Source organism: Ambystoma mexicanum, chromosome 3q, assembly GCF_040938575.1.
Source record: "Ambystoma mexicanum isolate Mex_15411 chromosome 3q, UKY_AmexF1_1, whole genome shotgun sequence".
NCBI classification, from domain to species: domain Eukaryota; kingdom Metazoa; phylum Chordata; class Amphibia; order Caudata; family Ambystomatidae; genus Ambystoma; species Ambystoma mexicanum.
In genome coordinates this window covers 1,043,084,456-1,043,101,339 of record NC_090926.1, presented here as the reverse complement: position 1 = coordinate 1,043,101,339, position 16,884 = coordinate 1,043,084,456, and the positions used below count along the sequence as shown (strand labels likewise).

Genomic DNA, 16,884 nt, shown 5'->3' with positions numbered 1-16,884 from the left:
CTTAGGTCTCTAGATCGCCCGCAGCACTTCACCCTGCATCACCCCCCACCACCCCTAGGACCTCCCTCTCTGCACCAGTCAGCTTGGGAAGCTGTCGGGCTGCGATATAACCCAGCAACTCATCCCCCTGTGCTTCCGCCAGTCTGGCATAGAGTTCTCAGTAATTCTTTGCAAACCGAGAAGACATTTCATCCAGTGTAATCCCCATGCTCCCATCCGCGCACTGTATTCCACCTACTCACCTTTCCACCCTACACCCCCTCACTGTTTGCCAAAAGCATTCCCCCTTTTGTACCCCCCTTTCGTAGTACCTTTGGCTCGTGAAGCTCATCTTCTTTACCACCTCCTCTATCAACACTGTATGGAGTTCCTGCCTCTTATCCCTCACATCTCACCCAAGAGTGTTCCCCTATTGTCCCCCCCCCTACAGAGGAGTTGCAACTAACACTTTCAATTCCCCCGAAGCTTGGCCTCCATCAACCCTCTTTTGAGAACCCTCAGCTATGAGGAGACACCGGAACGCAGCCTTTGCGGCATCCCAGACCATTGTCATACCTGTCGCCCCGCTATTGTTAACTATGAAATACATTTGCACCTCCGTCCCAAGAAAGTCCAGGAAAACCCTGTCCCTCAACAGGGTGTCATTACACTCCCCAGCGGAATTGCCACCTGGAGCTCCTTATCTTCCACTCTGCCACCACCTTCTCGTGGTCTGACCAGGTAATTGCCTCAACCCTAGGCGCCCACACTTCAGCCTCCCTGTCCTGCAGAATAAGCAACAAATCTATCCTGGTATGGGACTGATGTGGGGGCGAAAAAAACGTGCAACCCTCCCGGACCCGGGAAGTGTTCCCGCCATACATCAGCCCAATAATGGTCCTGCAGGAGGTTCGTGAAGGCAGTGTTCTCTGGTCCCGCCACTTTTGGACCTCTGCCCTTAGCCGACCACCAATCTAGCACCGGATCAGCCACCATATTGAAATCCCCCCAGTATCTTGGCCCCCTCAGCCCAGCCCTCCAACATCCCAAATACCTGGCACAAAACCCCAACTGCCCCACACTTGGAGCATATAAGATAGCCAGGGTAACTTGCGTTTCCCAGTAGAATCCCTTTATCCTCAAATCGCCCTCCAAATCCCCTCTTGGTCTGTATCTCCGTCATCTTGAAAGTGGTCCCCAGTAAGACACCCACCCCTTCCTTTTTGGGACCCCTGTGCAAAGCCTAAAATTCCTATCGATTTCTTTCCCCCGTAAAGAGGATTCTGCTCCATGAGTCTCTTGCAAAAAGGATTGCCAAGCGCTGCTTATGAAACATATTGCTAGTGAGTGATCTCTTGTTTTGGGAATTTAATCCTTTCACGTTTAACGTGGCTCCACTCCATCCCCCTTACAGCATCCCCCAAACCTCCAATGTACGTGTCCGACCATGCGCGCCTAATAGGTTGGTCTCATTTGTCGAACCACTAGAAATGCTGCCCCTGCCACGTTTGTCACGCTCCCAAAGCACAGGTACCCACACAACAATGCCCATGACCACGTACCAACCATTATTCAACTCTGTTCTGAGTCTCCAGAGTTCAGCCAACGGCCACACAACCGTGATCACTGGCCCTTGCCCCCCCTTAATAATCTCCAGCCCTCCTCACCTACCTTACCCGTCCCTGCGGTCCCCATGGATCTCACCCCCCCCGTGCCCAGCCATTCCCCTGGCCTACCCCCATGCAACCCAACATTCACCCCCAAACCCTGAACATTAATGAGAGAACAAACCCCAGCCACCCCCAACACCAGTCCGTTCACACCTCCGATACTTCCCACCCCCTCCCAAAGTACCCTCCACTGAATGCGAGCAGACAACACCAACCGGCCCGCAAACACTGGGTATCCCAAGCCCATCATAAACAGATTTGCTCCGTACCTCCGTCCCCCTTCAGGTAGTCTCCATCCTGGAGGACCATGTAAAGGGCATCCGAGGACCCGACATCGGGCACCATCACCCCCTCAGAGCAATTTAATTGAAAACCAACTGGTCTGCACCCCTCATGCCACTTCCCTTCTGGGAGAGGGGGTGTTCAGCTTCCGAAACTTTTGGGCCCCTTGCACTCTTCAGCAACCCTGCAACATCTGTGGGGCACGAATCCCTCGCCTCTCCTGTAGCACCCTCTCCTTCCAAACTGGCCCGGTTCCTTAGGGGTACCACAAGTCCCTCCGTGGCCCCCATAATATCGCCCTCCGACAGCAGGTGACATTTTTCACCCTCTCATTCAAATATTAGTGCCAAGGGGTATCCCCACCTATATCTTCCTCCTTTCTCCTGTAGCCACCTCGTTTAAGGGCCGAGAGGCCCTGGAATATCACCACTCTGGAGTCCTCATTCAATAGTTCCTATGCGCCTGGCCTTTGAGGATGTCCGCTTTATCACGATAGTGTAGCTTTGCCAGCACCGAGTGGAGTCCTCTGCTCCCTCCTCTTGCCCGGTGTACTCTATCCAGGGTCTCATGCACTCCCTCCGACACCAGGACCATCCCGATGATTTCCTGGATTTTCTTCTCAAGTCCAGCCTGGGACTTCCCCCTCCCTTTCCTTGAGGCCAAAGAACCAGGGATTGCTCCCTCTATTTTCAATGTTGTCCACTTTGAGGCCCAACTCCAGCTCTCTCCTCCCCCGAAACCGGATCTCGATCTGCACTTCGAGCACCCCCGCGGAGGCCTGATTCGCCTCCACCCGTCAAGCCTTTTCTTCAGGGATACCACTTTTGCTGATAGGTCTGCCACTTTGCCGCCAATATTGGTCCTTATCCTGCAGATCTCCTCCAGTATCATCTGGATATCGCTCTTAATGGTCCCTACCTCTGCGGAGCTGGGGTGGGGGGCCACCAACCTCATTCTACTTTTCCATATCTCCTCTGTCAAGGCAGTGGTACTGGTAAAGCCTCTCGCTCCAAGTCATTTACCCAGTACACCCCTGTGCCCTGACACCCTACTGTCCCACAGTCCAACCTCCTTAGGGTGTCCTTGCCACTCGCCACGCTCTCTCCATTTGACTGGGGTCCACCACTACCTCACTACACTTTCCGTTGCTCCTCTGCACACCAACCTCCCTAGTCTGTCTCCACCAGTTTGCCAGTATCAATCCTTGCACACACCACTTTCTCCTGTGGCCACTCTGTGGTATCAACAGACTCCACCTCCTTAGAGTGGGGTAACTTCAACTTCTATTGCCAACTGATCATCCTCACCTTCAGCACTTCATGATAGGTCCGAAACGTGGGATACTGCACCCCTAGGACCTCTGCTGGTGTGTTGGCCTACTTGGGTATGCTCAGACCTTTGTGATGGAGGGCTGCATGCTGGAAAGCCTTCAGGCTAGGATAATGGCATATATATCGCCTAGTGCTCCGGTTTACCGGCTGTGTGTAATAAGAAGGCACCACAGCCTTCACTCTTAGCTACTTCCTGCTGCTGGAGAACAACTGAAGGGCTTTCACCACCCTCGTCTGCGTTGCGGCTCCTCTCCTCGGCTGTGCTCCAGATCGTCTCTTGCCTCACCTCCCATGAAGATCAGGGGGATGCCAGCACCTCTCCACCTTCTGATGGTGCGCCACCAGTCTCCGGAGTCACACTGCAGTGCCACAGCTTCTCCCCCGGCCTGCACTGCCACGAGCCACTTTTATGCCCCGGCTCTGAGACTTTCAGGCTCAGTCTTGTGCCTATGCCCAAGCACAAATATGCGAGTAATGCACGCTCTGTGCCAGGCAGTGGTTATAATGACCTAGCCGCTCCTCATCTGCAACAGACTCCTTGTAGGTCTGAGCGAGGTATGGGACCTGTGCACTCCCAACTAGGAAAAGCCTCTGCGAGCTGCTTCGGAGCCCTCACGGGGCTTCAGTGGATTCACTCGCCAGGGCCTCTAATCCACCCGTAACTGCTGCAGAGCAACGGGAGGCTCCTCTCCCCTCATCACCAGGGCCGCCTCCATCTGGTCTTCACAGCCCACACTGGGCCCAGCACACAGTGCCTGCAGGGGTGCCATCAACGGCCCGCTCCTCCTCCGGCAGGCCGTGCGTCGGCGATCACCCTCGCCACAGCGGCCCTCGCTCCCAGGTCTACGTTCCTTCTATTTACAGGGTCGCAGCCCCCAGGCATTAGCAGAGCTAGTGTCACACCGCTTCCGAAGCGCGGAGACCCAGTTGTAGCAGGCCCCGGGCTTCCAACTCTGCAAAAGCTCCTCAAGTCACAAGGGGATATAGCTCAGCGCTCAAGTTTCCATTTTGCCTGCGCTCCTTGGTGGCATCCATCATATCAATCATCTTTAACCTTTAAAAGCGCACATTCTGGGAGCTTTGGCCGCTATCCCCTTATCTCCATAAGAAATCTTTAAGAACCCATTCCACTCTGTCACACTTTTTTTTGAGAGGGGTAGGGAAAAGGTTTGCAAAGCAATGACGCTTTGGCAGGAGACAGATCTCGATTGTATTAATTTAAGACCCAATTTATGTGGAGCTTCTCCAAGCTCAGAAGATCCCTCTTAATCCCATTTAACACCACAGTAAGATTGGTCGGCAGTAGCTTTCTGACATCACAAGGCAGTTAGACTATTTCAAGGTCAAGGCCTTCAAGTATCTTCTAAAAAGACAACTTTGAAATCAGAAAGGTCTAAATACCTTGACCTCATCACAGACCATTGGCCACTGAACTTTCCAGTCGGTCGGGTGTGTTTTTGTTTAATCCACATAAATTTAATTTACAATATTGCCCCTCCTCCTACTCCTCCTCCTCCTCCTCCTCCTCCTCCTCTGTCCCCATTCCCCACAATTGTAGCAGTCCCTCATTTCTCTTCTTGCCATAGCACTATGCAAGAAGCCTATATATCTACTGTGTAGATAGTAACTAGATTTATTACTTCATAAACCCTCAATTTCCCCCATGTGTGAACAAACTGAGGCCAAATACACGAGTAGTCAACTCATGCACCCCTCTGAATTGAACCATGCACCGCTAAAATAAACTGAGGTGACATTTTTGATATCGGAAACAATCATTCTGACACCTACCTACCTACATGTGACCACCATCGCCAAAACGTACAATGTAATAGCAGTTAAGGCCCATCTGTCATGATCTCTGCTTCCAAAAGGTCAGGGTTTTCCCAACTCCCTTGGAAGGAGATCCATAACCCAGGTTCCGAGTGCCAACCAGTCCCACTTGGGACCTTTTGGACCCAGTCCTAGCGCCAGTGGCACCAGGCTCATAAATATGCCCAGTCCCAGCGCTGGAAGCGCCGGGCTCATAATGCTTGGGTGGACTTACCTGCAGCAGACCATGCTGCTTACTTGCCTGCCAGTTGAGCCTCTGATCCTCTTCTGTTTGGAACTACTTTTCCTGTTGGGTGGGGCAGGAGCCACTCCCTAGATTCAGAACACTGGAACTCTTCTGGAAAGCAGGAACTCTTTTCTTACCTAGGCGTGGCTGTGTAAGGAGACACCTAAGCACTACAGGAGGCTATTTAAACCACACCCGATGGATGAATCTTGCTTTGCGTTATTCTTCATCCTCTGCAGCAGAACGCTCATCGTGTATTCTGCATCTGATCCTTGGCCTAAGGAAAAAGGCTTACCATCCTGAATCCAGTCTTCAGCAACACCTATAAAGATAAGAAAGAACAGGTTAGCACTACGGTCTTCAGTGACAGCTCTTCACTTACCTGGTCCATCGGCTGTCACCAACGCCTCGCGCTGCATTCCGGCATCTGAAAGACAAAGGCTTACCTACTCTTCGCACGCTCCGGAGGCCTTCGGCGCTGCATCCCACATCTGAAAGACAAAACAAGGTGCGTTTAAAGACATTGGGGAACTTTAATACTCACGTGCCATTACTCCTTTCCACATCTAACCCAGTGGGTATTCCGGCACCCTGCAGCCGCTCCGAACTTGTACCTGCAAAATAAAAAGACAGTTAGAGCGCATCGTGAAGCAGGCAACAAGCGCTTACTTACGTGCTTCCAGGCGCTTCTATTCATCACACGGGCTCCATCTTCAACTCACTTCAGCCCGTCATCCGCCATCGCCGGAACCCTGCAAAACAAGAGACATCATTACTAAAGACTTTAAAGACATTAGAATTACTCGAAACTTACCGTTCGTGCAGTAAACGACGGACAGCAGTCCTCTGAAGTCAAGAGGCCTGCTCCCCTTATCCAGTGAAGAAACTGGTTACAGCACCCTGCCCCGAGGCAGATGGAGAGCACAGCGTTCACTTACCTAAGGTGAGAGCGTTAACCTTTGGGGTTCTACAGGAGAAGAGAAAGGGAAGAAGAGAGAGACATTCAATAACCCAGTTCCTTAATCCCATATTTTCTATCTGCAGACATCTTACCCTTCGAGTCAGACATACAGTGCACAGAGGTCCAGCCCAAAGAGCCAGCCGTGTGTTACACATCACCTTTGAAGATACGGTATACGCCCAGTCAAGACCGGCGCCTCTACGGGAATCAGGTGAGCGTTACACCATCCCTCTGCCTTTCTTTCTGCTAAAGACACTAGAAAAGGCTGAATCAATAACATTTCTATCTCTGAGCAGTAGTACAAGATATGCAATTTCCATGCATGAAGAACTGCAAAGAGGTTGCAGTCACCTCAAATAATGCAACACACAAACAGGAAATACAAAAAGGGACCTGTGTGAAAGAAAGGATCCATTAGCATTCTGGGAGAAGATGGAAGCCAATCAGGATGTCTGTAACATGGGCTGAATCTCAGAATAAGCCTGCGTTCCAGCTGGAGGCTGGCACCTTTCCCTTTTGTTGAAACCCTCCACACCCCCAGCAACGTTCCCATCACCTCTACCTGTCTGCTCAGACCCCACTCTCCCTGAATCCTCACCTGCACTACCCAAAGTCCTTGACCCAACTTACCTGCTCCTCCAACCTCCGTTTTTGGTTCTTCCCGGTGTAGCCTCATTCACAGAAATGGAAGACTGGTTCTGCCTGGAGAAAGCCTGAACTTCTATCACCGCTGACCCAGATGCACACCATTGGTCTATTTTATTGTTATTCTAAAAATACTAGCACCTTGGGGCAAAAATAATAGCTGGAGTGACGGGCTCTGTCAGCTGTTAACGGCAATGTGCGCTACCTTTACTTGGGCCCTCAGCTCCTATTGAGCCCACCACTGTGGGTATCATTGCTAACATAAGGAGCTCTATCAGGTACTCCGATTCAAAATGCCCCCAGTAAAATCACCACAAGTGTCTATAAAGGTCACCACTTTCCAATGCCAGATATTGCTGATCAAACACATACAAACTTGACAGTAGGCCCTCTTCTCTAGCGAGCCAACATCCATACCTGGGTGTCCAGGCGGTAGGAGAAATCTGTGTTAGGGATTTCATTGACTAGGACTTTCTTGGGTGGGTTAAGTAGACCATACACAGTCACGTCCTGAAGCTTCAGTGTATCCACCTGGCTTTTCACAGGGTCTGGTATGCTCAACACAGCGTTCTGAAACATAAATCAAATAGACAGCAATGAAGGCAGACTAGAAACTGCAAGGGCAAATGACCAATGCGATTGTAGGGATGAACTGTCAATAAAAACCCTACTCAGCCACACACTACTACTAAACCAGTAGGGATCCCTTATTCAGGAGGGATGTGAGCTGGTACAGAAATATATGAAACAATAGCACTGGAATACCAAAATGAAAGAAAGCCCAAAGTTCTATAAACATAGAATAATTACTAATAACCCACCCTTTGAAAGGAAAGCACAGAATGCAGACTTCGAAATAGAGGGACACTTTGGGTTTGAAGACAGGTGTGCAGAAGCAAGGATTTCAGAAGTTACGAGAGGTTTTAAAAAGGGTAGTGTGTGCAATTGTACATGTCATTAAGACCATTTAAAGCTAGCCAAGGGGATAGAATCCCTATCAGTACCTTTTATTCTTGATTTGCATGCATTATCAGCATCAATCTGGGCACTCCTGGCAACGGGCGAGGGAGGAGTCTGGGGTAGGAGGGATCCAATGACATGGCAGTTAAGAAGAACACTGGGAACTGGCTGGCGCTGCCAGGTCAGCAGCTCTGAAGACTGGATAGCTTCAGATATGGGGAAGTGAAGACTTGCCTTAAGTGGTGAACAGGCTCAATAGGCACATCAAAGTGTTGTGGTACTGCAGCAGCAACAGCTTGCCGTCTGAAAATGCTGGTAATAAGGCAGGCAGTGTTGAATTGGGGACACTACAAAACTCAGCAGGTCTAGGACGCAAAGAAAGCAGAGCTTCAGATTCCAGCAAAACTCCAATGCAGGAGGTGAGTATGCGGAGAGATTGAAATTGATTCTGGTGGTTCTCTTGCAGCATCTTGGATGTTTCTGAAGCGGTTGTTGATGCAAGGAGAGGCAGGGGTTACTTCCTAGATTCTTTGGCTGTTGGGGGGAGCTCTGTCCAGGGTCTCCAAGGGCAAGGTCAATTCTTTCCTCTGCATTTCTCAGCCTAGAATATTTCAGTGAGCGGGTCCCCAAGTACATATAGTCTCAGCTGCAGTAGGTCTTGTCGAGCCAACAGGTCACCCCAAATATTTCCTTGAGTGAAGGAGCCTCTTCCTTGGAAATCCTCATCTTCACCTTTATGACAGAGGTCTCTGAAATAGGACGGGTGTAGTATTCTGCTGGTCAGAATGCATGCTGGTGGAATGTAGGTTGCAGCTTGTGGAATGCATTGCATAGGCGGAATGTTGTGTGCCTGGGGTTCTGCTTACTGGCAGTTTGAAGGAGGTGGCTGGGGGTGATGGATGCCAGTGGTATATGTCCTGTAAATGACTATCTTGGACACTGGCAATAAAGAGCTTACCCTACCTGGACTCTCCTGGTACTCATTAGCTGGAAGAACCCTGCTACTTCAATGTACTCCCTAACAGGTTCCAGGTGTATTGTTCCAGTGCCCAAATAAATCTACCAAGGTGTCCCCCCCTCGCTTTATAGGCAAAAGGCCACAGCTGACTGGTTTCCTTCTAGCCTTCTGTAGGGGGTCCAATGGCGACTGCTGTCTCAATCTACTTGCCTGTGCAGTCATACCCAGAATGCTTTGTCTGTGGGATGTGGGGAGGGAGACAGGACGTTTGAGGGCCCATTTGAGAATAGAAAAGAAGCTGGAGCCCCTCCCCTCATTAAATTACATAATTGAATTTAGGCTCAGGATTGGCAATAGTTAATCCCGACTACTGGACATTTGGTTCAACAGTTGCTTGCAGCTATGTACAGGTCACTTTGTGACTGTCATGCTGCCAAGCCACGAGGCAGCTGCTAAGAGGTAACAGTAGACCAGCTTAGAAAGTAATAGTGTCCACATGTGACATGTGACATCAAGGAAAATTATGAAAGGGGGGTGGGGTCTGGTTAGCAGTTAACAGCATAATTGTATTAATAAAAATCAAAAAAGGCCAGGCTATTACACACTATGAGGTGGCATGACAACAACAGGCGAGAGCATAGTCGGAGACTGAAGTGAAGTCAGTCAGTAGAATGTGGGAGCAAGCCAAGTTGCAAATGGAGGATAAATGATAAACGGTGCCAATTGAAACCTCTCCTGTCACCCACTTTCTGGCCGCTCTCGAATCACCAGACTTACCTTGGCTGCCAGGAAGATAATACGGGTGTAGTCCTCCTTTTCGAAAGTCAGAAGACTATCCCCATCATCCCAGAACAGTTCCCCACGAGCAGCGCCATCCGAGGACAATGCTACACACAGCTGCATTCCGTTACTGCGTGACTCTACTGTTGTCAAACCAGGAACCTGTGAAAGAGGGGCAAAGTGACTGAGCAGTAGAGGAGATGCTAGGTGTAGAAGGTGGTTGGGAATATTCACACTCAAGGGTATAGTAAAAGACATAACACAAAGATGCTCAAAAGGGAGGAGGAAGTGACCCAATGCGCAGAGGAACACATTAAGGGGAATAGGTTGGTGACAATCTAAAGCAGAAAGAAAATCCAAGCAGAGTAGGAGTGTGGAGATGGATTTCTAGAATGTAGCCTAGTGAACAGATTTTAGGAGGCTATCCTGGTTATAGTGAACATGGGAACTCGGAGGCTAGCTTAACCCAATTAAGGTAAGCGTGGAGAGTGTCAGTGGAGCAAGGGGTCCACAATAAGTCCACACAGTGAAGCAAACAATATTTCAATTTAGACAGTTATGTACAAAAATACTATATTTGTTCTAGGCCCAAAAACACACTAGGAAATTAACCAAGCAGGTGATAATATCACACAATACTCAATTATAAAACATACAGTCACCTTTAGGTAATAAGAAATGCATTCAATAACTTAAACAAAAAGAAGGCAAGTAGTGATACAGTAGAATGAAACCAATTAACAAGAATTATACCCTAAATGTATAGGATGTATGGGGCCTTGTGCCCAAAAGTCACAAGGCTTCTGCTTATGAGACGGGACGGATGTGGGAACAGTTCTTGTGGTGGTGAAATGTACCTTTTTTAAAATGTATTTATTGTGCACTAGCCACATTTATTGACTTTTAGCTCAATGTACAAAGACATTAAAAAATATACGCTTTCAATTCACATTTACAGACATGTACCAGAAGATACTCAAAGTTACAGGTATGTAAAATGATATTCCTATCTTTCAGATACAAGCTTTAAGATCTGACAGACTAAACTTCGGTCATTCCATTCCATCAATTTTTGTCAAAGGAGAACAAGGGGGAGGTGAATGCATTGAAATGACTTACCCCCCGACCCCCACCCAGACTCTGAATTTCTCAGATGACTAGGTGGAACGACTGGAGAGGTGCCCAGAACCTGCAGGTGCAAGGATTCTTCTGGTCGGTTCCAGGAGCAGAGTGCAACCTTTTGTGAAGAAGAAATGCAGAAGGCACAGATGCTGACCTCTTCAGGACTCTTCACCAGACAAGGGAAGGCGAATTTCAGCGACGACTACCGCACCCAAGCAAAAGCAGGCGTCCCTCCAGTAGCAGTTGAAGACAGTCCAGAGCAGATGGGAGGCTGACATTTGGCAGTAAGAAGACTTCTACCACAGGATGACGACCACTGAAATTCCAGCAACAAATTAAGAATGACAACGTTTATTCCGAGGTAGGCCACTGGAGAGCTGGTCAGTAAACCGGGTACTTCAGGGAATCTGACGGCTCAGGAAGGCTGGATCATTGGAAGTGCTTCAAGACTGTTCATCTCACCAGTTCAAAGGTTGAAGCAGCGCTCAGGTCCTTCGCAGAGCACATAATCCAGCAGGGCTTCACTGGGCCAAACACAGGAAGGGATACTGGGCCTCTTCAGGAGTCGTCCACGTATCTTCAGTCAGCTGCTTATCTACACAGGATAGTTGGTGCCAATTCCGATCTGAAGAAATGGCTGCAGAGGTCCTCTTATCCCAAATCCTGGCTGGAAGCAAGTCCAAGTCCACCTATGGTAAGGATCAGCACCATTCAAAAAGCCAGCAGAGCTCCACTCAGGAACCACTGTGGGTTTCACACCCAGACTCTGAGGCACTACGGATGTGGTGTGAGACCACAGTCCCACCCCTTTCCTGGGCCAAGCACACAAAAGGCATCACTAGCAAGTGCATGAATTTATATGGGATTTACAGACCTGTGAAGGCAAGAAGAAGCCAAACTACAATATGGTCAAAGAATAAGCAAAAATCTTGTGACACAGCCATTTTAGGGCACTAACCACGTTTAGTAGCCATACACAATAAATGCGAATGTGCACTCTAGAAATAACACAAAAATGTAATCGCTGCCACCAGTTTGTCTTTAGGCACACATAAAAGTAGCCAAAAATCTGAAGTGTAAAAGACTAGGGTGATACAAAAGTATCCCCACTGCACTACATTGTAAGATATGTGTGCACGGTTTAAAAAGTTACAGATAAAAAGACAAATGGGAAACTTTCCCAGTACTGATAGTCGAAGGACTGATCAGCTTCCCCATGACAAAATGAGCAAAAGGCCAGGGGAGTGAAGCTGACGGCTTCACCTCCCTGTAAAAAGTCAGGACAGGTTAAATAACAAAAGCAAAAACTTTGGGGGTCCATAGAATATGGAGGGAAAGTTGCCAAAAGAAATCTTTCCTAACAGGTAGGAACCTGCAACACCCAAAAAAGGGAAAGGAATGTTTAAATTACTTACATGTAACTATTGTTCTCCAGCATGGGTCTGGTATGGATTCACATGCTCATGAGAATATTCCCTGCCAGACCCATGCTGGAGAACAATAGTTACAGGTAAATAACTTGAACCCTCTCCAGCCTGGGGTCTGGCATGGATTCACATGCTCATGAATAACAATTACACAGCAGTACATGTACACAACCACGGGAGGTGGCAAGGCACAACAGACACAATAAACACTCACCTCCAGAACAGACTCACCTCAAACAAACATGTTGCGTAACACTGCTTGGCCTACCTGGAATCCCTGTTGACGCAGGTGAAGGTGTGCGTAGACCTCTGCATAGCAGCCCTGCAGATGTCAAGCACGGGCACACCAGAGAGATGGCCATGGTGGAATGGGCTCAGCGGCCTGCTAGCCAGAGGAGGAAAGTGCATGATACAGCTGGAGAGCCACCTGGAGATGGAAGCCTTTGACAAGGCCGTCCCCTGATTTACAGGACCAAAGTTTTTTTTTTTTTAAAAATTTTTTTATTAAGTTTTCAAAAACCAAACAAAACATTACAACTGTTTCAATACGCAAAAGCATCATTAGACAATCACATTTCCTTTAGAACTCCCCAACTCCCCTCCTCCCCGTGAACTAGAGCCTATTCTCGTATATCTTATGTTGGAGCATTATCGGGTGGCCCAATACTTAAGTGGCCATCATCCGAGTTTTCTGTTTCATTATTACCCTGGTAGGGATCAGCCATAGAGGTTATCAATTGCCGCCAGGCCAGCAGGGGCCCTACTTCCTCCTCTCCCCCCCTGGTGACTGCTTCAAACCAAGCTACAGATTCAGCTTCCGCCCACTTCAAGAGGTCCGCCCACCATAGTTCCACCCTAGGTCTATGGGCCACCTTCCAGCCCATTGCGATCCTGCGCTTGGCCAAAACATAAGCCAAGTCCTTCATCTTGCTCATGTGTTTAGAATGCCTGGGTCTGGGGAAGAGCCCTAGCATGCATGACCAGGCCGATTCCACGTCCAGCACCACACCCCCACCAGCCAGCTTCGTTTTAACCTCATCCCAGAACCTGAGCACCTCCGGGCAAGCCCAAAACATATGTAGCAGCCCTGCATCCACCTCCCCACACCTGGGGCATTGCTGCGCGGCTAGACCCCCAAACTTTGCAATCTTCCCGGGAGTCAGATAAGCCCTGTGGGTAACGTACAGCTGAAGCTGCTGGAATCTCGCGTTCCGGGACACCTTTTTATGGTACCTCTGAGCCCATTCCCATTGCCAGTCTGTCATAGGTCTTCCCACCTCCTCTTCCCAATCCTGTCTCAGTTGGAGCAACTCCTTCCTCGCCCTCACCCGCAAGAGTTCATATATCCTCGAGATTTCGTGCCCGCCCTCCGACACATCGTACATGGTCTCCAGGGAGGCGTCAGGCTCCCCCGCTAGCGCTGTCTCGGGCCATCTTTCTCTAGTCTTTTTCATAAACCTAGCGTAAGTTATGTATTGGCCTCCGTGCACCCCCGTCTCCTCCTGCAACCTCTGGAAGTCCAACGCCTCGCCATCCTGCCATATATCTCCGAGGGTGGCCAGGCCTACCTGTTCCCAGTATCTCCGGACCGATTCGAGTAGTTGAGTCACTTCCGCACAGGGCCACCAATGGGGCCTGCTGGGAGTATGGCTCCAGATCCCCCATCATCCTCCAAGTCCTCTGCCAAACTTCCCAGCCCAGCCTTAGCAGCCGCCCCCTGCCCACCATTCTATCTCTACGCAACCACACCACTTCCTTCAGAAAGTATGGGGCCGCATCTCCGCGCAGGAGGAGCGCCTCTGCCGAGTTTTCCGTTGAGAGCCACCTTGCCACATACAGCAGCTGCCCCGCCAGGTAGTAGAGTTCAAAATTTGGCAAGCCTATGCCCCCCTTGTCATACGGGTTCTGAAGCTTCCACAGGGCCACCCTGTTCCTGGAATTACCCCATAAAAAACCCCTGCACACGCTATGAAGTTTCACAAATAGGCTTCTGGGTATCAGAAACGGGACATTCATGAAAAAGTGTAAAAGTCTAGGCAAGACCACCATCTTAAGCAAGGCCGCTCTCCCCATCATGCTCAGGGGCAGTCTGGCCCAAAACACCATGCTGTTCTTAATCCCCTCTATCGCTCGTTCTGTATTGTGTTTGTGTTCCACCTCTATTTTGTGGTATATGTTCACTCCCAAATACCTGAACGTCTCTGTCTGCCATGGAATTGGCAGGATGGGCAGCCTCTGCGACGGGACATTCCTGTATCTGCCCAGAGGGAACAGACAAGATTTTTTGGGATTCACCGATATGCCAGAAAGGGCAGCGTATCTATTCATTACCTCTAACACATACTGCAGATTTTCTTCCGGGTACCGCAAGTAAAGAAGCATGTCATCCGCATATAGAGATATCAGGTGCCTACCACTAACTGTGCTTATGCCCACCTCCCCGTATTGGTAACGCAGGTATATTGCTAGCGGCTCTAAAGCTAGTATATATAGCATGGGCGACCAGGGGCACCCCTGTCTGGTCCCCCTGCTAAGTTGCCAGGTGTCTGAGATTATGGACCCCGTTTTGACTCTCGCCATCGGGGTGCTGTAAAGCAACTGGACCCACCTGAGGTATCCGGGTCCCATTCCAAATCCCTTCAGGACCGCCTTCAACCAGGGCCATCTCACCGAATCGAAAGCTTTGACTGCGTCCAATGACACTATGGCTAACTCGCCCATATCTCCCTCAGTTTGGTCGATGATGTGGTGCAACCTCCTGTGGTTATCAGTAATGTTCCTGCCCGGAACATATCCAGTCTGGTCAGGGTGTATCAGCTTCCCAATCACCCTCTTCAACCTGTTAGCCAGCACCGCAGTAAGTATTTTACTGTCCTGGTTGAGCATGGACAGCGGCCTATAAGACCCGCACTCCGCGGCCGGCTTACCCGGTTTCAGGAGTGGGATGATCACGGCCTCGCGGAGGGACAACGGGAGTTCCCCCTGCTCATAGGCCTCGTTGAAAGTGGCAAGCAGTGGCTGGAGCAGCTCCCGCCTATATGTTTTGTAAAACTCACTAGGCAACCCGTCTGAACCGGGTGCCTTGCATGTGGGCAGGTTCTGAATCACCACCTCCAGCTCGTCCAAGGTAACTGGTGCGTCTAATTCTGCGCGTTCTAGATCATCCAGGGTGGGCAACTCTATGTCCTCCAATGTGTCCAGTATCTCCTGACACATATCCTCCCCTGTGTCTTCGTACAAGTATCCATAAAACTTAAAGAACTCCTTATTCACCTCATCCTGGGTGTTGCGCATGCAACCCTCCTCATCCTTAACCTCACTGATCACCGAACGGGGGGGTCTCACTCTTACACAGCCAGGCCAGCAACCTGCCCGGCTTGTCACCTCCTGCATGTATCCTCTCCGTATATTTCCTATGATTGAGTCTATACAGCCTATCCCAGAGTGCACTGCAGGTCACCTGTAGCTCTTTTATCTTAGTTCTCTTGTCGTGAGCGGTGTTCTCATGACGCGCGAGATCCTCCAGCTCCCTTTCCGCTGCTCGGAGTTCTTTTTCTAAACCCCCCTGGAGCCCTTTAGCCTTGGAGATGGCTACCCCACGCACCACCACCTTGAACGCTTCCCACAGAGTGCCCACAGAACGTACACTTCCCGTGTTTATATCAAAATATTCTTCGATGGCATCCCGCAGACCCTCCCGGAACCCCTCGTCCTGCAGCGCCTCAGTCCTAAGCCTCCATGTTGGGATCCGCTGTCTTGGGGGCTGGTGTCTCCACTCTATCACCAAGGGCGGGTGGTCAGATAATACTCGGGCTTTATATTCCGCCCCCACCATGTCTCCCACAATCTCGGCCGTCACAAATATGTAATCTAGCCTAGTATGCAAGTCATATGGCGCTGCGTAGTGTGAATATTGCCTATCCTCAGGGTGCAACCTTCTCCACGCATCCTCTAGGCCTTTCAATAATGTTCCCAGCACTCTAGCTGCCGGCGCCTTTTTTCCTGTCCTGTCCATTGACCTATCCACCTTGGGATTCAGGGTGCAATTAAAGTCTCCCCCCCACACCACCGTGCCCCCTGCCAGGGGGCCAAGTTTATTGTAAAGGGTCCTAAAGTAAGCTGCTGTGTCATTATTGGGGGCGTACACATTTACGATATGCACTTCCCTGTTTTCCAGGTGGCTCGTTACCACCACCATCCTACCCTCCGAGTCTACCGTAGAGCCAAGTACCCGGAACGGCACATGCAGTGCCACCCAGGTGATGACCCCTCTAGCATACGCCGAATACGCAGCACCCACAACAGCGCCCTTCCATTTCTTCTTAATCACCTCCAGCTTCTCCCTCGTGAGGTGGGTCTCTTGCAACAGGGCTATGTCTATGCGCATCCTCTTTAGATACAGCATCACCTTATTCCGTTTCAGGTAGCTGTTGAGGCCCCGTACATTCCAGGTCACAACTCTGAGATTACCCGACGCCATCTATTCGGACTACTCCCATCCCAACCCTCCCCTCAATGCTCCCGTTGCTTGTTTGTTTTCCGGCTCTTTTCCTACAATTTACAAACAAAACCCCCAAACACCACCGCACACAACCCGACCCCTCCCCCCACCCCACTCTCCCCATCCCACTAACTGCCCAGCTCCATCCCTGGATCTCAGGCATCCCCACGTTTGGCTCTCTCTTGGCAACCCCAGTTGAGAGCCCAGCG

General features: G+C 50.1%; 1 protein-coding gene across 1 annotated transcript in view; it reads right to left on the bottom strand.

The window, feature by feature from the left end:
* Positions 1-16,884, bottom strand: part of GAA (alpha glucosidase) — a 752,056-nt gene that overhangs the window by 28,130 nt on the left and 707,042 nt on the right. Inside the window, exons 18-19 of the mRNA XM_069655240.1 lie at positions 9,623-9,787; positions 7,345-7,497 (exon numbers count right to left, since the gene is read on the bottom strand). Of these exons, the coding sequence (XP_069511341.1) occupies positions 7,345-7,497; positions 9,623-9,787 (318 nt within the window). The remainder of the gene's footprint in view (positions 1-7,344; positions 7,498-9,622; positions 9,788-16,884) is intronic.